The 22,026-nt window shown below is 41.3% G+C and overlaps 1 protein-coding gene across 2 annotated transcripts in view; it reads right to left on the bottom strand.

Annotated features, from left to right (window-relative positions):
• Positions 1–13,797, bottom strand: part of TGFBR2 (transforming growth factor beta receptor 2) — a 60,931-nt gene extending 47,134 nt beyond the window's left edge. Inside the window, exon 1 of one of the 2 annotated variants that reach the window (XM_036378697.2) lies at positions 13,479–13,797. In XM_036378697.2, the coding sequence (XP_036234590.1) occupies positions 13,479–13,572 (94 nt within the window). In that variant the 5' untranslated portion in view covers positions 13,573–13,797. Of the gene's footprint in view, positions 1–13,234; positions 13,277–13,478 lie in introns of those variants that run through there. The other variant, XM_036378698.2, reaches the window with a different exon arrangement.
• Positions 13,798–22,026: the final 8,229 nt, after the last annotated feature.

Here is a 22,026-nt window from a genome sequence, read left to right as displayed (position 1 = left end):
AAATAAATAGGTGTTTCACCCGTAAATACCTCTCTTAAAACTTCACTGAAAGGTCCTTATCTTTGCCATTACTTCTAAATCACATGCAAAGAGAATTCATTCACTATATCATAAAACTGAGTTTTTAAGGACATTTTAAGGACACTTGCATCTATATGAGTGCATGGTCCACCCACATTAAAAAAATTAACTGTGATACTAAAAGACCTGCATGTAGGAATACACTTCTCATTCCATACAACAACACATTACTCACTGCTTGCAGCACCCAGCCCCTACCACGGCTTGCATTACAATGTAACGGGAGGACATTCCCACATTAGGTGCTGCTCAGCAGGAAGGGACTTGCCAATCTAAAATGTTTAGTCTACCTGCCTGAAGATATGTGAGGGACTGCAGGCTCTTACACTTCATTTATTATGAGGCAGAATATAACTGTAAATTTGAAATGTACACATCAAGTTGGATTTCCAGGGTTTTCCCCTCCCAGTTGCTTTACGTAATAATTGCTTACTCTAAATCCACTATTTCAGTCCTCCAGCTATCTCTTCAGTAATTCTTAAGATCATAATCTTTCACCAGGACTCCAAGACAGCATATACACTTGCAAGCTTGTTTAAAAGAAACATTTCAAAGAAAAGACTAATTTAAGTCTCTAAGAAACAATTCCTTCTATTGAAGAGAAAGCTGGGAAGAGATAAGACAGAATCACAAGAGCAAGTGTGCCAAGCAGCAGCTCAGAACCTACCACTACCTCTCAATTTTCATCTGAATACCTCAAACTTCATCCAATTACTTCAATCATTTTTTTTTCCTAACAACTAAGAACTGTGAAAAGCAATATATAATGACACTTGATAAATATTTAACCAGTGTAGTTCATTTCTGGCATTATGTTCCTCTGCTACTACATAATGTTCCTACTACTGCAGGACAGAAGATGTTTATTGTCACATATATGAGTTAAATTTAATAGGATAAGATCTTCACCAGATGCAGTGGTTTTTGAGTGTTGCTATGTCAACTTATACTCATTGATGTTTAATATCTTAGAGCCATCAAATGTTTCTGGATATTGGTCATCATCATCCTTAATCTGGAGGGTACTTATTCAACTGTACAAATCAGTTGGAGTCTGCAGGATGTCTAAGGGCTTCTACGAAATGCCTTGATCTTTTTAATCAAATGCCAAGTGGATTAATAATTACATCATGAAAATACTATTTCAACAACTGTCATTGAGGAAGCTGTGCATAACATGGTCATAGCAGCCGAGCCACTCAGCATCCTTTAAACACCACGAGCCAGTTACATACTTTGTTATGGTTTCAGGCAAAACTGCTCAGTGACATGGGCAGCTCATTCTCTAAACCTGTCACTTTGGCATTTCTCACAAACACTGCACTCATGTAGAACACAGTTTGTTTTTAAAAGTGCTCTCATAAGGCAAAACAATTCCAAGCTTTCCCAATACAGTAATAGCTTAGACTATACCAGAGGAAAGTGTTCCACAGCAGTAGAGACATTTTTTAAATTCCTTGGATGTAAAATTTTATAACTCATGCATATTTGAAATATCCCCGCACAACATTAGTTAGCAGAGCAGTTTAACTGTTTTGTTACTTCTGGAGATGCTAGTCTTAATTCTGAGAGGGATGTGAGTGATACCAGCCTGGAGGTGGAAACCTGCTGCATCAAAGAGTCAAAGGTTGCAAGAGCTCTATGACTCTATGGATGGTATTCCCAGACTGGCCTTCTGAAAGTGAAGCCATTCCACCCAGCTAGTTTTGCAAAGCCCTAACTTACCTGGGTATGTGTTTAACAAGCCAAACCCTGTCTTAATTTAGAGATTCACACTGGAAAGTCCATCACATGTCTTGGCCATACTCTAATAATGAAAGTATGCCCGTTTGCTAAAAAGGCACCCCTTGTGTCTGGGGTGGTTTCATTCACCTACAGCTTCCATTTTTCAGAACGGATGCTTTATCACCTTTCAAAATATCGTCCCCCTTGGAGTCTAAAATACCAAGTTAGCACAGCTTAAGATCCTATTTTCCACCAACTAACCGCAGCAAACTTCCACTTGAGCTCTGCTACCTACAGCTAAGCATTCTGACAGAGCAGATTCAGCTAGGTTGCACTACCTTAACTGTGCCTTAAGGCAAATTATCCCAGTTAGTGGTGTTTATGTTGTTTATGGTAACTTAACAAGGCATGGCAAAGTGCCTGCATATCTGACCAATCCGACCAACCATATCTCATATTCAGCCAGAGAACAGCAGCTGTGGGTACTATTCCTAATTCTTTAGCTCTTCCTATGCCCAAAACCACAACAATGCATCATGTTGAAAAAGCAGGAAATTATTAACACTAAACTCTCACCTGAAAATGCAAAAAAGACAGCATGGTTCCAAACAAACAGTACCTCCCCTCCTTCCTTACCCACTGCAGGCTAAGGACAATAGAGTAGAAATTGATGCCCTGGTAAAAGCAAACTATATCTCATTTCCAAAAGCACAGTGGAAACTTAAATCAAAATCCACTTTTTAAAGGGAAAAGTGATGATTGTATGGGCAGTCTATGTACTCATGCCATCAACAGCTTGGAAAAGCAGGTGTCAGTGCTTTCTATTTCTAGGCATGTGGTTATGATAGTGGTAAATGTGCCTTGTCATTAGCTTTCAAGAGTAAGTTACTTCAAATAATTAGTGGTTTGCTTCAAGCATTTGCTACCCACCTTCACCCATGAGAAGGCCAGTAAGTTTCTGCTTTCAAACCACCAGTAGGTACATGCCTGATAATCACACTATAAGCCACCAGAAGAAAAAAGCCTGGTTTGGGAATGTGCAAATTGGCTGAACCATTAATAATATAATATATATTATAAAATATATATATATATATATATATATATATATATATATATATATATATATATATATATATATATATATATATATATAAAATAAACATAGTTTATTTTAGAGAAAGGTTAGGTCTTTGGTTGTCAAACAGAAGCAAGTTACCAAAGTTTCCATGTGCCTCACCAAGCTCCTGGCACACAGCCTCTTAACCAGGAAAAATAGGGGAGGAAAAAAGTGCTAATATATTATTGAACTTGACAGGGTGTTTGAGACTGTTGAGAATTTCTGGATGCTCTAAATTTAATCCAGAATTTCTGTAGAGAAAGAACAGGGGTTATGACTCTCTTTGAACCTCAGTTTCCCAATCACAATAGACAAGTGTTGAAACTATCTCTGTTCATTTCCCACAACTTCTAGAATTGTCTATAGAAACTGTAATTAACACATCATTGCATTACTTTTTCCCACATATTAAGCAACACAAGTTGAAACTGTGGAAATACTAATATAAATGATTGTACTGAAGTTTAATAGTAGCCCCAAAAATACAATGGATGAAATCATGGGAAGCTGGAAATCTGTGTTTGAGTCTCTAAAGACTAAGAGGCTTCTCATTTCCTAGTTCACTGCTTTAACCATAGGCTTAGATGCAAAAGTTGTTCTTAGTTGTAAGTCACCTTGTCTCCTCCCATGTGAAATAAGGAGCCTCTAATCCTTTCCAGTCTGTACAGGATGAACTTTCATGTCTAATATAGGTACTTTGAAATTGTTTAGGGTCAAGTGCATATTTTTTTAAATAACAGGATATGCCAGATTCTTCATTCTGAACCCCAGTTCCTGAATATTGGTGATTTAGCTGGAATCACGTTTTTATTTTCCTTCACAAACATTAAAATCAGGAGACATATATGTATAAGAATCCCTAGGCTGCTCCTGCACTAATAAATATTCATCATGCCAGTGTGGCGTCAGGGAAAAGTGAGAACAGCAAAGCCCCCAGCCAGCCAGAAACCTTAAGGCAAAAGTATAAAATGTGACAAGTAAGGAATGTGTGAGCAATAAGCTGATGGAGAAAGAAAAACAAAAAAAGGAAACACATTTTGGTTGTATTTTCTTTTCCAGAAGAGTTACTCTTCCTGCTGGATATCTTCCTATACCTATTATCCAGAGCAAAGAGAGAGCAGAAATGGCCTTAGTTACAACCAGACAGTGTGGTATTCCTGTTTACATGCAAACTTGGGTTATGATTGCTCTGAAAGCCTCATGGCCTGGCACTGTACTTGCCAGATGAGAATAGTACAAATGCAATAAAAGGATCAGCTTCCCAGATTTTTGACTTAAGGCATTCCCTTGTGGTAAAGCTGGGTGAGGAAATGGAAGAATAGACTGAGGGGAAGAAGGGAAATTCAATAGCCCAGAAGCATGTATTGCTGACCTAGTTACTTTGTGAAGGCTTAAATAAAGAAGCTTACGAAGTCATGACTATTACATGGTCCCCTCTGATCTTTTCATGAGGATGAGAAATGGTTGTTTTCAGTTTAGAGAGGAAAAAAGATTCTGTATGTAGAGTGTCTCTTTGTTGTCCTGTGAACTCCCTGGAGAGAATATCAGTCACCCTGCAGGGGCTGGAATAATGAATGAATCCATCAGGGAACAGGCTTTCTTCTCCTGTGACATGCTTTGGGGGACCACCCACACACATGTCAACCCTTTTTCTGCTAAGTGCTGCCTCTAAAGCCTTCCCCTGTCTCAGCCAGCAAGGATCCTTCATCCTAGAGCCTTTCATTGATGGAGTTTAGATACTCTCAGGCTGAGGAGTGACATGACCATGGGTCTCCCACTTTCAGGGCAAAAGCTCTAGCCACTGTAGGAAAAGGAGGCAAGGCAACCATGAAAATTGGTAATAGGAGCTGTGGCGAGGTAGAAGGTACACAGCAGGGCAGCTGGCCTCCTGCCACAGCATGGTCACTGCAGAATCACAGATCCCCTTGTATGCCAGAGACAAATGAGAAGGGTAATTGCTGCATGCTGGTGGGCAGAACTGGTCAAAGGGAATAAAAGATCAACCACCACCTGCAAAGGACAGCTCTTCTCCATTGGTTTCTGACTGCAGATTGTTCAAAATTTTTCAAAATCTCATGAAACGTCTCCCATTAGTGAAACACACAAAGATTTACTCTTTACTTCCTGCACCCTTTTCTGTAAGTTTCTCAAGAAGAATGGAACACTCTGAAATCACTACCCAGTCATGTTAAAGGAAAGCTTAAGATAGCTACAGAGCTGAGAGCAGAGCAGCCCAAGTGGATCCTGAATTTGCACAGTGCAAAAAGAAGTGCATAAAGAAGGAATATTTTAAGAAACTAGACAGGTGGAGGAAAAAAGCTGGGAAAGGAAAAAGATGTAGCTACATCTATCCTATTTCCCCAAGCACAGACTTCAGTGGCCAAAAGTTATTCACATACACTGCTGGCTGCAGTACTTGAAGGTATGCTGAGTCCTGATGTAACTATGACTTCACATTTGCTCCAGCCACAAAGCTCCCAAAGCATATGGAAGTTGGTCAGGACAGCTTGGTAATGCTAAAATCAGAAGGGCAGCCAAAATGGTAAGAAATTTAATCTTCCTTTGAGAACTAAGACCTGTCTTAAATTGTTGCCCAAGCGGTGCTATCCAAACCACTGATGTACTGCAACTTTAGATAACAAGTTTTCAGCAGTATCTAAGCTGCTAATTAGGCTCAGGGATCAGATCAGTATCTCAAGACACACATCCTGGATAGCTGCTTCTGCTTTCTTCTCTAAAAATAACCAGAAGAGATAACTCATTACTAATCATCTGTGGTCTGCTTCAAAGTTTGGCCCCTTGTACAGCAACATTAAAGATGTGCTTATATTAGTTAGTGAGATGAAATCTACAAAATTGCGACATTATCATCCAAAAGCCCCAGGCACCATCGAACCATGCCAACAGGTGATGTATAGGCATGATGCACTTAATCCCATTCTGGGCTGCAGAATCCATAGCAGGATTAAAACTGGAGGGAGATGGCTTACCTGCATCTCACATCTAAAATATTTAGATCCAGGAGAATTATAGGTCAACACTTGATAAATCTAACTGAAACCCCTTTTCTTGCTAAGTCAATAAATTGAGTACCAGCTCACTTATGATCCTTCTGGGTAAAATGTTAAACAAAATTAAAAACCACATCCACATTCTGAGAAGGCATTTGTTCTTTAGTCCTCATTTCACATTCTCCACTTTTCTTCCTTATTAACTACACCAGCACTAGAAGCTTATCAGTGATGAGGGAGCACCAGTTTTCATACATCTTAGGAAATGCACACAAGTGTTTTTAAAGGAAAGTCCTGGTCATGATGAGAAATCATCATTCTTACATATTTATCTTTTTTGGGACTACCTATCCCACATCAATTCATCTGCATCCTCCCAAATTCCCCTACCATGACTCTTCTGGCAAAAATCCTTAATGATACCTTACAAGAAGTTCGGAAGCGTTCTCTTTCTGAAATCTCCCATTCTTAATGTTCTGAGGACTTCAAAAAACTGCAGTCAAATTACTCTCTAGCTCCAAGAAAGAGAACCAGATCACTCTGGCTCCTGTAAGACTGATACCACAAAAGCCCCCTCGAGGGAATTACAGCCTCATAACATACAGTTGCCTATTATTTATTCTGTAGCCAGATTCTGCCAGCTGGTATAAATCAGGGCAGGTTCCTCGGCTTGAACAGAGGAAGCTGATTTATGCCAGCTGACAGCCTGGCTGCACGCGCTCCACTTGCACAATGCTAGTTTTTAAAGGGACCTGTTAAAGTGCCCCAGGCACGTAAGAACCACGCTCGGGTCTTTACTTGCAAAATGTTGCTCCGAGGAATAGAACTGTGAGACCTTCCTGCTGCTCTCTGGGTGTACTGTTTAAATTCACAGAAGAAAGTCTCTAAGCCCTGACAGAGCCACCATGACCTTGGGAACAAATCTGCATTTTCTAATGTCCCCTGCATAGACCAGTTTTTTTAACTGAGCTTTAATGCTGCATTAAACAAAGCCCATGGGAATACCAATGCAATGTTTTGGAAGAACTGATCAGCTGCAGAGAGGGCAAAATTGATCTTCCAAACTTGTGTTACTGGTAACTATAAACACACTTTAAAGAATGTGGTGTGACTTGCAAATCACTTGCTAAACGTATAGCTTTGGCTGCTTTATAAATCTTTCTTTTTTACCTTAAAACCTTAGGTATCTACTTAAGAGAACAGGGAAACAGCTCATTTGAGGGTGTGGACTGAAGTGCTTGGGTACAAACAGAAGAGAGTAGGAACAGAAGGCAGCTTTCTAATACCTCTGGTTTCAGATTGCCATTGGAAAGGCACAGTGTTAATCCCAGCTGTCACTGTAGGGATGTAACTGCTGGGTTGTCAACTGAAGCATGCTTTAAGTGTGAGTAAGCAGACTCCTCTACCTGCTCCTGAAATCTATTAATTTCAGCCCAATTTTTGCCAAAACACTGCTCTGGGTGAGGTGAGCAGAGAATTGGAATCCTGGAGTCAGACTAACAGGACTGTTAATAATCAAAATTGTGGTTCCTTTGCATGACACAAATTTCTCAATACAGCTTGTTATTACTATATGAAACAAAGACTAGAAGACTCAAGCCATTCAGAGCCCTTCCATTCCCACCCAATAAAGAACCAATGAACACAAGGCTACAGGTCAACCTGAAAAACGCTGTCAGGGGAATATTTTTCCTGCCACACAAAGTGCTTCAACATTTCATACATTCTCATATACACAACAGAGTGAAACCAAAATCATTTGAGGTGTTAGATATGGGGATGTCTATATATGCATGCCCAGTGAGAGTGACAGCCCTCCAATATGCTGGGGAGAGTGGATAGGGGGAGCTCCAGTTTCAAACGTGCATTTTTTGAGTCAGGCCATGCACTTAATCCCACCTATCTTCCACTGACCAGTATTTTGTCTAATTATTGATTAATGATTATTTTTTTATCTTTCTATATCAGAAATTCCACTGTGGACTAGGGAAGAAACAAACAACAAAAAAAAAGGAAATGTTTCCTGATGAAAGTTTAATAGAAACTGGTACATTTCCACAAATTGTCTCAGTTTTGACAAATCAGCATTTTCCCATGAAAAACAGTGTCAAAAACTCTCAACCAGCTGTAATTCCAACCAGATTAACTCAGGGATGAATGCCAGCAGGAAGTTCTTGCTAAATACCAGTTGTTTGAGCAAGGGAAAACTATTTCTTCCTGAGACGATCTTCCCAGAGGTGAAAAGGCTTTAAAACCCATACGAAAAAAAGGACAGGTAGTTCCAGCTGTAACAACTACAATGGCATTCACAGCAAGAGAAAGAGCAAGGAAATGGCATATTAAAAAAAAATGCATGAACATGGACAAATCAGCAACTAGTACTTCCCCTGAAACTGCTAATGTTATCGTTTCTTAATATCTAGGACAGTTGCTAAAGCTTTGCAGCAATGCAAACAAGCTGACAGTAGCCTATATGAACTGCTGGGCAGGGCCCTTAAAACATGCTTCAATTTCAATTCTGCTTCAATCTCTAGAAGCTAATGGACACATAGAAATGATGAGCATGCTGTCACCAGGAAAAAAATGGAATTAAGTAATTCCTGGTGAGATTTGTTAGTTCTACCTACTCCTGTGGATGAGATGCCATCAGTGGATGGCGTTTGAAGCAATTTGCTCTCTTTACATGTCTTACCCTAAACATCTGTACACAACTAAAACCATGTTCTTTCAGGCAGTAGGATATAAAATATTGTACTCAACAAGTGCCAGTGCTGCTGCTCTGTTGCTATGCCAGAGTGCAGACATAATATGAAAAACAACTGTTGAAGATTTAGCTGGGTCACTGAGAACCCAATTCTGCAGATGTTTAGTGCCAGCCCATTGCTTACAGTGGCATTTGCCCTGTCCCAGTGTGTACACCCACTCCTTGCTGTAAAAGCAATCTATCCCCTGTAGTAAGAAACTTCTCTGCCGTTTCTTAATACAACACCTGCCAGTGAAATTAAACTTCCAAAGGACTTTGGCTGTCAAAGCCAAGACATACTCTTTCTGATTTATTTTAGCCTATTTTAACCTTCCAGAGCAAGAGTTCATAGAAAAGCACAAGTAGTTTTTCATCGCCTTTTATTTTAGTCTTGAAACCATTTTATAAGGGTTTAAAAATCACTTCCCGTTACCCTATAGGAAAAAAAAACCCCCACAAAACAAAAAACCTCTCTAATACCAACAAAGTTTAAGGCTAAAGATCAATTAAGTAACCCAAAATCCCAGCACTCACTCTTAGACTAGGATTCAGCCAACTTTCTTTTTCATATCAGGACTGGCTCTCCACTACTTTGTGCTGGGAACCCCTTGTAGTCTACAACATCTTTAGAGACTGGTTGATACCTCAGTCAATTTTACTGAGTTTGCAAGGCTCTGGCCATACAAAATATCTAATGTTCCTGGGATGTGCCTACCTAGGTATTTCCCCTGAGTCAAAAGACTCCTCTGTGGCAAAGGAAATGACACTGCTGTCTCCCACCTGCCTCAGGGCACCTTTCATTGCTCTGCTTGTCAGGTGCCAGAAGGGCGGTGGGAACCATGGGCAAATCAGGGCTGTAGCAGCCCATGTCCCCACTGCTGGGACGATGGAGGTGGCTGGAAGCCCTGCCTTTCACTGTGGGCTGCACTGTGGCCATGCCAGCCAGGGTGGAGACTGCACGATCACTTTCATCAGAATCTGTCACAGCACGAGTGAGCATGTTTCATACCGAGCTGATATAAATGCACCCTGTTATGCAAGATCCAAGAGTAACAGATTGGGCACAACCTGTTGGTTTTGCTCATTTTGGCAGTACTGGAAGTAAGGCACAGCTCTTCTGAGGTCGGAGGAGTGGCAGTGAATGTTAGCAAAGTGCATGTAGCACATACATACATTACTGAGAAAAGAGTTCCTGTGCCACAAATGCAAAAAAAAAAAAAAAAAAAAACCAACCAAAAAACCAATAATGTATCACTTTAAAAATATCTTGCAGAGGAAATATAAGCATCGGAAACTCCAACAACTGGTGCTACAGTGATATTTTGCTCTTTTTTTTTTCCCTCAAAAGAGCAAATGCTTTCTAAAAGCCTTTGAAAAAAAACTTGCAAAAACCCCCACAACCAAACCACGAGGAATTTTCCTTCTGGTAAGAGCCTGACACCATATTTCCTCCTATGTTCAGAGTTAACCTTGTCACAATGACAACTTTTATTCGGCACCATTATAGGATGCTCCATCTTTCAAACTGTAACAATTCATCCCAGAAAGGAGTATTTCCTATCGAAGCAATGCTGTTTGACTAAATATAGGTCATATAGTAGTAAGTGTTTATAAAATATAAGTGAAAAAATACTATGAATATGAAAAACTCTGAATTACTCCATTGCCCTTTTTTTGAAATTACTTTTGAAACTGTTTCAGGAAACCCGCTATCACTCTGTATAACTCTACTAATGCTAATGGAACTATATTCATTTGCAGCAGCTTAAGATCTGGCTCATAATTATTTAATAGAAACCATTCTGATATGGAATTCACCACTGGAGTATTAGAGAAGCTTGTTAATGCCAGTGAACTAAAAATAGCAAGTAAACAAAAGTGTTTTTTGAAGTCTTATGTATAAAAGTCTCACAATTCAAGGATACCCCATAAATAGAAGAAAATGCAATATCATCTCTGATACATCCCTACTTCCCTCCTGAAATACCTGGAAAAATGCCAGTTTAAATGGGGGGCAGGAATGCATTTTAGACTCAGTCCTGTTACAAACATGTTCCATCACGTTACAAGATGTTTGCTCTCCTTCTTCCCTTTTGCAAACATCTGAAGCTCTGAATTGGATTTTCTTACTATAAAATTAACTAACTCTGATATGGCTTTCAAAAAAATAGACAATAATGCAGATAGAGTTTGGCTGAATGGAGATATTAAGTTCCTGATGTTCAGAGATGAACAATTATTACATGGATGATTCCAAGGAACAAATTTCTGGTTATGATCACCCAAAGACAAACTACAAATTCATATTCACTTGAACACACTAACACCAATTTCTTATGTTGGCAACTGCTGCTTTGCACTGCCATTAATTGATAAAATGCTCAATAAATCATTCAAAATCATTCAAAAAAATCACACCTTGCCCCTTCACTCTATGCAAAAAAGTCAATTTCCTCTGTGTAGTACAGGACATGAGAGTATCTTTTTCAAAGGAGAGAATTCTTATTGAACTTGTTCGTGAATTTGTAGGTTTGTCTAGAATCTTTAGGGGCATGTCATTCTTGTCTAATATTTTGCTGTGAAGAATGTTAAAATGAAATTTTACCTGGTGCTTTTTTAACTAGCCATCTGGTTTGTTACTAGGCATACCTGGGAACTGAGCTCTTCTGAGACTGATATATCTCCATTTTTTTCAGCCTCACTATAGTGATGAATTATTACAAAATAAGTAGCTTTTTGTTTTCATTTTTTTTGTTTTGTTTTGTTTTCCCCAAGCATTTGGCAGCTCCAATTTTCATTCTGGTGCCAAATAACTACCAACATTCAAACCTCACACTTTCTGCTCCACAGAACTGTTGCTTTCTGATCAACTGTCATAATAGAATTCTATGGCACAATAGAATCCTGCAGTGATTATCAAAACAGCTTTTGGAGCTATGGGATAGATGATCTGACAACTGGTCTACTCAGTTTTGGTTATTGTAGGCTGTAGATGAAGATGAGTATGAAAAATGCTGGAATTGTAACCAGTTTATGTTCTCTTTCGTCACTGGACCTATGACAAGAAAGAAGAACAAACTCTTGAGCCATGCCTGCTTTTAAAAATCAACCCATAGTTTGAGACTGTCTATAACTGATTGGGTGGGGAAAAAAAAGTATAATGATAAATAATACAAGATTAACAAAGGCTGAGCTTCTCCATTTAAAGTTTTTTGTGATGGGAATCTGCAAAAGTTTGAGGCTGGGGTCAAAATAAAGGACATCACTAGTTGAGTATGATTTATACTAATGTAAAATTATAGAAAAATACATAAAAATTAACAAGAAGCTACACACCTCAAATTTAATATAACTTTGAGTTGTGGGACACCATAGTCTCTTATTCTTACACTGTTCTTTTCTTCTGCCCTAAGTTTTCATGAGTAACTTTGCAGGTATGCAAAACCTGTTGACTTTGACAGGGCTGTTAATGAAGCATGAAGTTAGTCAAAACTGCACATAGCTAAAGGCAGTAGCTATTCAAGAGTTATCCACTTTATGTTATCATGTTTCTGCCAAAATTTGGGATCAACTACTGACCATGAATGGACCAGACAGGAGAATCAGAGGGCCCAGGGCAAAGTTTGTAGAAGCCCAGGTGTGCACACCTTACCTGAAGACAAAAACTAGATGTGCCATTACAAGACATCTTAGAAAGCTACTTAATTCTTCACAAGTGTGCAGTTCACAAGATGCAGTTTGCTGCAATCTCCTGTTCTCCTTTTAGGTTCACCACTTGTTCTGCAATGTGCTTTAGGGCCTAACCTTGATATTACAGATGTTAATTCACAGATGTGGGTAACTACTGGTAGGAGGACAGAGATGGAAGGCTGCTCAGGGCAGGAATCTTGTTTTTGCAGCAGAACTTTAGGCTCATAGTATATTATGAATTATGAAATGAAGAATACTGCAAGTTGCAGACCCCAAAAACCTTTCTAAGGATGTCTTGGTAGAAGGAGGGTAAGGATTATAAATAGTCACTTTTAAAGTGAGTCAAACAACATGCACAGTCAGTGCTGGAGGAATGAGTGCTTTTCAGTCCAACTGCTCACAGCCACGGCTAAACCCCGCTCTTAGCAGAAACCCAAGTTTTGGTAACCAAGTGCAGACCCGCGCAGCAGCGGGCTCTGTGGCCACGCACAGGCCCTCTCTCTGAGGGCCACCCGAGGCACTCCGGCCGTGTGGCCGGGGCTGTGCAGCACACACAGCCGGTGCCCAGCCGAGCGGCGGTGCAGCACACACACCCGGTGCCCAGCCGAGCGGCGGGGCCGGGCCGGAGGGCGCTGCCAAGGCGCCGCGGCTCCCCCGGCCCGCGCCCGGGCACAGCCCTGCACACGGGGCCGCACCAGGTGCGGGAGCCGCCGCATCAGCTGCGGGCAGGGCCTGCAGCCCCTCCCCCGGCCACCGCAGGCAGCACCCCAGATGCCTTCTCCGGGCTCCTCCGGCCCGAGCAGACCCGGCTGATTTCCTGCCAAATCCGCTCCTTTCTCCCCGCTATTCCCTCCACGGACGGACCTCAGCTTTGGCCGCGGAACCCCGAGATTCCCAGTCCTTGCTTCCCCGCTTACTCTCCCGCAGGGCCATCAACAAACACGCTCACCCCCTTCCGAAACGTTTCCAGCCTCAAAACTTTCTTAGCAACCGTGTCCCCCGCCTCCCGCGGCGGACGCCTGTCCCTCGCCGCCTGCCCCCTGTCCCCTCCCGCCCCGCTCCGGCCCCGGCAGCTGTCAAGCGGCAGCGCGGGCCGGCGCGCACTTACCCCGGAGCAGAGCGGGTACCGAGCTGCCCATGAGCACCCAGAGGGAAAGGCGCAGCAGCAGCCGCCGCAGGCTCCTCGGCAGCCGGGGAGTCATCGCGGAGCCGGATCGGCGCGGCCGGCGAGCCGCGGGCGGGGCGCGGGGGCGGCGGGGAGGCCGCGGCGGCGGTGGCGAGGCTGGCGGGGAGCGGGGCTGCGCCGCTCCGCTGCTCGGGACCGCGGGTGACTCACTGAAACTTCACTTCGGCGCTGCAGGGGAAACAGGAAATCTTAAACTTCGCAAACAGCTGGGCAGGACTTTCTTACTCTTACAGTAGTTCCTTCTCCCCCTTCCCACAGTCACCCCCTCCCCTGCTCTCGCCCTTTTTCTTTCCTTTTTTTTTTTTTCCTTTTAACATGAAACCTCACCCAGTTTGGTGTCAATCATCTGCCAGAGGCCAGCCCCTCTCAGGTCTGGCTCTCCCACCACAAGCGCGTCGGGGCCAGCCCCGACGTGCAGCCCGGATGGCTGCGCCTGCCTCCCTCCGAGGCGGGGACCGGGCACGGGCACCCGCCCGAAGCTGCACCGTGCCTTGCAGGGAGCCTCAAGGTCGACAGGAAACCGCCAGCTCGGAGGGCTACTACTCCCTCCCTGCGAGTTGAAAAGGACCCAGTCGAGTCATTTGGGACACGGGGACTTTGCAGACCTCCTCCCCGCATCCGTATCCCTGACCTTAACGATGCTGCTGCAGCAGCCTGTTTCCTCCTCTGCAGAACGGTTTCGGAAAGAAGGACGTAGCCCCCAGATGAACTAAAGCAGGGAGCAGGGGAGTTTGAAGTCGGGGTAACAGCAGGAAATATTCACACAGACTAGCTGGGCACTCAGCTTGCAGATGTTGAAGCTGACTGGAACAACTTGCCACCTGCTGCTTATTTTGCTCCCAAATAGGCTGGTTGTGCCCTACTTTACCTCAAATGCTGTGTATGTGACACAAATGAAGTTAGTCTCCATCCCTCTCCAAAGGAACTTCTACCAGAGATTTTGTCTTCTCTGCAAGAGGGAAGTTGCACCCAGGATTCAGAGAGTAGGATCACACTGGTGATGCCAGCTTTTCATGGCCTTGTTAGAGACTGTAAGAATCATTCAGTTTTGAACCTGAATAAGGCTTGAGCTCTCTGCCAGTATAAATCCAGTCACTGCATAGCCAGCAGTTGTATTGAGACCCATTTTCAGCTCACAGTCTTCCTTCCTCTCTGATTTAAATGGCTGAGCGTTGATTGAAGGGTAAACTGATGTACATGGGGATAATATGAGGGTGATTGTTCCAACGTTGTTGATTCGCTTTTGTCTCAGTTACAACGTTAGTTAGAGATACAGATCTGGGTATTTCAGAAAGAGGGCTAAGCCCTCGGGGGAATATATGTAATTCATGCTCTGAATGTCCCAGATCACCTCTGTTTGAATTTGGAAATGTTTGCATAAAGAATTTAATTGGCCTATAACAGACATTAAAAAAAATAGTTGTGCATTTATGTAAATTTAGTTTTAAACACTCCCTAAATGCATATTTTCACCATGAAGTCTCAGTTTACAGTATAAAGTCTCATAAACCTCTCTCCAAGAGCATTTTCCTCTCCCTCACCCTCTTTTAATATAGTCAGGATTCACTAAAACAGGTGGTGGTCACCACCCTCCAGAGGCAAGAAAAGTTGCAGACTCCCCTTTGAGCACAAACTGGAGTGTCCTTATCAGTTCCTGTGCACCAGTTCTGTGCTAGAAGGTGACTGTGTTTGCAGTATCCACTTAAACAAAAGCATTTCTCAACTCCCACAAGTATATACTGTGTGCTGTACACTGCTCTCTCCTCAGAGCTGTCAAGTTGCAGGTGCCAAAGAGTTGCTGTTTGCTTAGAAAGTTGGCTGTGTGTGCTGAACTCTCCTTTAAGTTTCTGATGTCTACCTTCCAAGATGAAAAAGAAGTTTAAAAGCAAACAAGTATAGATTTAATATTACTATTCAAACCTGTCACGATCCAGGCGTGACTTGGCAAGCCTGACACTGTCTCACTTGCATCTCTCTCCCTCACATGAATGCTGTGGCTCTTCTCCAATATAGGCATATTCTGTCCAGTTTCTCTCATCCAGGGTCTGGCAGTAGGTGAGGGGCTGGCAGGAGATGGTGCCTTTGGGAAGGGCTGTATTCAGGTTTCCAATGGTCTCAAATCCTCAAGTTCAGCCAGGCATCACTGCCCCTTCTCACACATGAGGTGATACAGCACTTGTTAGCCAGCAAGTGAGGAGTCTACAACAAGTGGACTTTAGGAATTTGATATTTCCATTGTAAGAACTGCCCTTATTTTTACAGATGCATCATGCAGTCAGGATTGTGCTACAGCTGAGCTTTGGGCGTTCAGAGAACCCCAGTGAGAGATGTTACTAGAATGTTTTTGTGTGGAAGGAAATCTTACCTGGATATCCTCAGGGGAAGGGTACTACATATTTGTCCCCAATAGCCTGTGTGGAAGTCAAAGTAAAGCCAACTTTGGGCCACAGATTTATCCCAGACAGGCTTATCAGCAAAAACTCATATTTTGCCTTTTTGAGTACTACAAACCTCCCTGTTAGGGCCCAAATGCAGCTTAATCAGGATTCCCTGAACAACCAAAATATATGAAACAAGACTAAGCTGGTAATTTCTTTCCATTTCCTTGTTCATAGCTCCCAGTTCCCTGTTTTCAGATAGCAGTTTCTTCTAAATTGAAACTGTGAGTATTTAACCTCAGCCTGACTGAGGTAGAGGAAGAGTCCTCTTCAAAAAGTGGGAGATTAACGGTGTAAATAATAATCTCCAACCTGACAGGGTAAGGGAAGACAGCTACTTTCAGTTCCTCATTTAAAAAGGCAAAATATCAAAGCACTGAATATTGTGTTTTCTTTCTGAGCCTTGAAATATATACCAAGAACACAAACAATTTAGTACCTCTTGTATCTCAGTGTCTCACAGTGAAAACATGCTAACTGCTCCTTGCTGCAGGTTTTAAGTACAGCTTTTAAAACAGTCCATAAAACTACTGAGTATAAATGATACTCTCTTTGTTATTCTAACTATTTTCTAGCTTTCAGTATCTTATTTCTGTCAAAATCCCACATGAACTACAGCATTATCCTTGTAGAAAAACACTTTCAAGCTTCTACAAAACATGCATTGTTCCTAAAAAGCTGTTGTTTCACTGTACTTAACATACACTCAACTCAAAACCATTCTGCTCACAGCCACAAGCTGCTGATGTCCACAATAAAGCAATTATTTTGATTAGTTTATTAACTCCAGTGTTGTTTTATGTAACAATCCCAGAACAAGATGGTTCCCAGACAGATTTAAGTAAGGCCTATACAGTTGCACTAACACAATATAATATTCATGCCTCTGTAGAGCTGATATATGTGGTGCGGGGTGAGACATCTCAAGTTACTTTAGCTGCATAAATTTAGCCTTGGACTGAAGTTCCAGGAGATGGCTGAGAAAACCCATCTCATCATCTAATAGAGCAGTGCTGTTTGTTTCACTGTGATGGGATAGTCCCAGATTGGGTTCAAGAACAAAGGATGGAGGACAAATGCTAGATGAACAGAACTGCCATTATGGTGGCAGCAGGCTATTAGGTCACCCACATTCCCTTGGTCATCCAAGGAGGGAAAGGAATCTAGATATTTTAAAAACCTTCTAAACACAAAGAGCTGATGATAGGGAGCATAATTAGCCCAGACATCTACTTGGTAGGTATCTGATGTTAGATTACATGAATCCTAAAGAAAATGCTCTTTGAATTGTATACATCACATAAAGTAAGCTACAAGATGCTTTATCCACTGGCAGTCATTGGAGTTAATGCCTGTGATTTTTGTTTGGAATGACACGAGGCAACCAGGTACATAGTATGCTGATATTGCCTTACTGAAACTATTTATGAAGTAACTAGAATAAGTACCTTGACTCAAACAAAAACATTGATGACTCTGGACAAGTTTTGTCATAACTATTTTCAAAATAAAAATAGGAAATCTACTTTTCTTTTCAAAATATAGATAGGAAAAACTGACATGCCCCATTTTGATGTTTTCATTGTGATACAGATTGGCTTTTGTTTTGAAGCAGAGTATTAGTTTTGATTTTTTTTTTGTTCTCCCCGTGTTACATATGAAAAAAAAAGGACATGGAAACAATATCTAACACTTTGATTTCACTACAGTTAGGCAAGAAGTTTATTTTTCTGAGAAATTTTGGCATTTCAGTTCAAATCAAAGTCAAATTTTGTAAGCCTGTATTCTTTGAAACTCAAAACCTCCATTCACTGCAGCACTCTGTTCACGAAACTGACATTTGCCTGCTAATTTTCAAATTGAGGGTGCTTGGCATGGAGCATTAGCCTTTCAGCATCCTCGATAAAAGCTCTGCCTGTCTTGTGTATCATTGGCTGAAGAACACATTGTCCTCTTTGGAGCAGTGTGAAACTGTTGTGCCCTGTATCACCGTTTGAATAATATTTCTCTTTTAATTTAGGTTATCATAGAACACAGAATTGCAGCTACTGTTAAATGCAGTTTTCTTATTTCGTATAATCACTGGTTTCAACTTGTTATTGATAATTTGCACCATTATGAGAACACACACACCCTCAAGCAAGGATATTTACAAATGGTTACATTCATTGTAAAATGTTTTTCAAAACTTATAAAATGTGTTTGGACTTAACACAGCATTTATACTTATCTCATAGATATAATCAAATTAAAACATCTGTTGTGTGTAATCATCCATCAGAAAAAGGAAATCAGCTTTATCAACTCCTGCATACATCAGAGGCAACAACAATAATGTTATCTTCAAGATTTATCTTAGTAAAGCTTTCTGCACAAATCTCCTGAATGACACTTATCAAAATAAGGTTTTGAAATATTATTTGAATTAGCACTCGATTCTCAGGGAACTGCTGTTCATATGATCTCTGACTTTTAGCTAGAATGCAAATCAGCCATTTCTAAGCTTCACCGAATTGGCTTGCTCTGTGTTTACTGTGACTGTGTAAATACCCAGCAACAGTGAAAGCAGAACTATGTTAGTGTCAGAAGAGATAGCTTTCTGCAGTGCTTCTGGCAGGAAACACCATTAATGTCACCACACAACCTTTAAACTAAAACTTCCATCTTGTTTTTCCAAAAGCAAAGGACATTTGGGGACTTTATACTGTTTTCTTCAGCTTCTACAATGAGTATCTGAGCTGGAGGGAAACTTGCCCACTTCCATAAGTATGTTGTATTTTTGTGTGGAATCTTCTACATGTAAAAAGAACTTGTAAAATTAAGTCTAGATGATGTGGCATTCTTAAAAGACATGAAAACAAATTATTACAGATGTACTCTGCATATAATTTAAGTTGCTCAAAAATATGGTTACCCATGGAACCTGTCTTCATTACCGCATAATTTGTAGTATTTACTATCATCAAAGCTTGTTTTATAGGCTCTTCATTAGAAAGAATTTGAACATTGGATGCCAAGCCTCAGAAAATATCTGAAACTATCAAAGAACCTCAGTAGTAAAACACAGAGGCCCTTCTGTTTCATTTTTCCCACAGGAACAAAAGGGAGTTGTGTATCTATCATAAAATATATCCCTAAATCTAATCTGAAAGAATCTCAGTACTTCAACCACAAAGCCCCAGAACTGAGGAAAGCCTCTCCCACCCCACCAAGCAGAAGATCGTGTCTGTGTTGTTCAGGAATGCAGCACACTGATGATGTTAAAGTGGCTCATTTGACCGCGATCTTTAAACAAATTTATTTGCGATAGCACAGCTGTTCCTCTCAGGAAGGAAATGCACGCTTCCATAATTTTTATCTGCAAGGCAACTTTATGATCTGCAGTCACAGGAGGTGGCTACTGTGCTTTAGAGGTCAAAAGCAAGCAGTTCAGGAGGATCCAGAATGCCTTGGGAGTTGGATATTGTTCCAACAGAGCTGACCCCATAACAAATGAGCTAACTGTGGCTTGCAAATAACTTAGCTAATAAAATTCACTTTTGCTATTTTCCTCTTCTGTGACTAAGATCTTCATCAAACTAGCTTGCAAGCTCCATTTTCAGGCTGTGCACACAGTCTTCCACATCTTCCAACTGGTGTGACATCTCCCCAGTTAGATGATTATCTCCATGCAATCCTATCAGCCTTGAATGTTGGGCAAGCATTTCCAGTCACATCTCAGGCCAGAGTGGCCAGGCTACCACCAGTGGTTTCAACTCCTGGCTGTAGCAGTCTAACACTGATCAGTGAAAATTACACCATGCTCACATCAAATTCTCAGATGTGAAGGATACCGACTCTGTCTGCTAAGCTGGGACAAACATTGGGGCATTAAAGGCCTCTGCAAGGATGAGGCAAAGATTGTTAAACCACAGCTTCAGTGATACTCAACACTCCCTTCATCACTAGAACAACACAGGGGGTATTAGAGAAAGCTTTAATGTAATTTGCACCCATTTTGTTACCTTTTTCAATATTAAAGTGTTATAGATAATCCTTAACAGAGAATTAAATGCTTTGAAGTCAGTAAAAGATTCATATTGACTCCTCTGTCAATGGAGAAATAACACAGTATTTTCTGTCAATTTGGCTATCTGGAGTGTCAATTTCCCAAATTCTATGCCCAGATATTGACTTCAGTGAGGGAACAAATGCACATTGCTGGTTCAAAGTCAGTTTTCCCTTCCATAAAAACATGTACCACATTTCTTGCTCAACTTAGCCCTGTCTGTAAGGATATTTCTGTCTTTGGAGAAAGCTGTTTGGTAGTTCTTCTGCCTACTACAAATGGAGGTGCAATTGACAACGATGAAGGATGAGAGTGTTAGTGAATATTTGATGTCTCTTCACATGCTTTGAAGTATAGATAAGGAAACATCTTGTCCAGTGCTACCATAGTTTGATCTCTGAATCGTGCAGCAGCTGGAGCCTTCCTGTCCTGAAGGACCTCTGCCAATCTTATATCAAAAAAATGCTCAGAAATTGAGGAGTTTGTTGGCTTTATGGTGAGTAAAACAAGACAGCCAGGCAGCAGAGTGGGATGTTGTGCAGAGAAGTGTAGTGATGCTCTTAGGGAGAGAAAATATCCTGTTGAAGTCAGACTGAATTTTCTGAAGAACTTTTGTAGTTCTGGCTATTTATTTGATGCATGCATGTGCTTGCCATAAATACTAGCCTGGTTTTCATCTCTACCTTTCTTTGATGATTTCTGAAACATACTAATGTTTCAGAAATAAGAAAAGATGGAAAAATCAACTTCAATAATCTCCCTCACAAATGAAAAATAATTTACAGCTGTCTGCATGACATTGCTCTTATATGATTTCAGTGTTTTTCCTTTAAAGGGCATGCTGTTCTGAATTGGCATGTCTTTCTTTTCTTCATTTTGTTGCCTATTTTTGCCTCCATTCTTTTGGTTTCTTTCTCCCATTTCTCCTATTCTCTATTAAATCTTTCCTTTGTTTCTTTCAGTTAATTTGTTCTAAGCGTTATAATCCATCCCCACTGATGTTTCCTTTGGGGGTCAATGACAGACTACTATGTAAAATTAAATTTTTTAACATCTTTGCTATTACTACTATGTCTGTCAAACAATGCTAATGTTAGACTTACAAACTGCTTTTTCAAAACTGTCTTTGCTTGTGTGTGCACATTAATATTTCATCTAAAAAAATAATGACTATTAGTTTTGCAATTAGCAACTACCACACTCTCTTCATTAAGCAGTGGTAAAACCTTTGGGCCTCACATAGTGTTTTTTAGTCAAAACCCTGAATAAAGGGCACAGGGAAATGAGAGTAGCATAATAGACTTCACAGCTCATTTACTTGCCCTCTTAACCACAATAAAGAGTCCCAGCCCAAGCTGGTCTCCATTTCATTACTGCACGTCACTGCAACAGATTACCACCCTCAAAAGTTTCTAGCTATTTTCAGATGTGCTGATAAGCTGATATGTAATGTCCTGTAAAAACACCATGGCACGAGGTCTCACCTTTTCTAGCAGTGCAATCATATATGTGTGTGTGGTGCTGGCACCTGAGCTGGGGTTGGTGTAGCAGAATGAGCTTGGTCTCCTGTACAGAACCTGTTTCCACTCCTGTCTGATCTACTTATGGATCTTAGTGGCATGTTGGGGAGTACAGTTCCTATTTTCATGGTAAAGAGGTGTCTAATTTGCAGTGATCACACGAACTGCATTCTCTCACCTGGTCCTTCCAGTTGCTGAGTCCTCTCTCAGAGTCTCCCTGCAGCTATTTCTAGCCCCTCTGAGTTCCTGCCACCTGCCATTTCCTGCTCAGCCCACTCAGCACACTGCATGGTTTGCTAGGCAGCAGCCCCCAGGGCTGGCATGGTTTGACATTGTTGCTTTGGGTTGTTGTGCCCTTCAAAGAAATGCTGGGGTACATGCCTTTGTCTACCCTGTGTGGGTCACACTTCATGGCTCTTGTAAAAGATTTTATGTGGTATTTCCTGTAAAGTTTCTTAAACCCA

This window comes from Molothrus ater, chromosome 1 (assembly GCF_012460135.2).
Source record: "Molothrus ater isolate BHLD 08-10-18 breed brown headed cowbird chromosome 1, BPBGC_Mater_1.1, whole genome shotgun sequence".
Classification (NCBI taxonomy): domain Eukaryota; kingdom Metazoa; phylum Chordata; class Aves; order Passeriformes; family Icteridae; genus Molothrus; species Molothrus ater.
The sequence above is the reverse complement of the archived record's forward strand: the minus strand, read 5'-3'. Positions and strand labels throughout refer to the sequence as shown.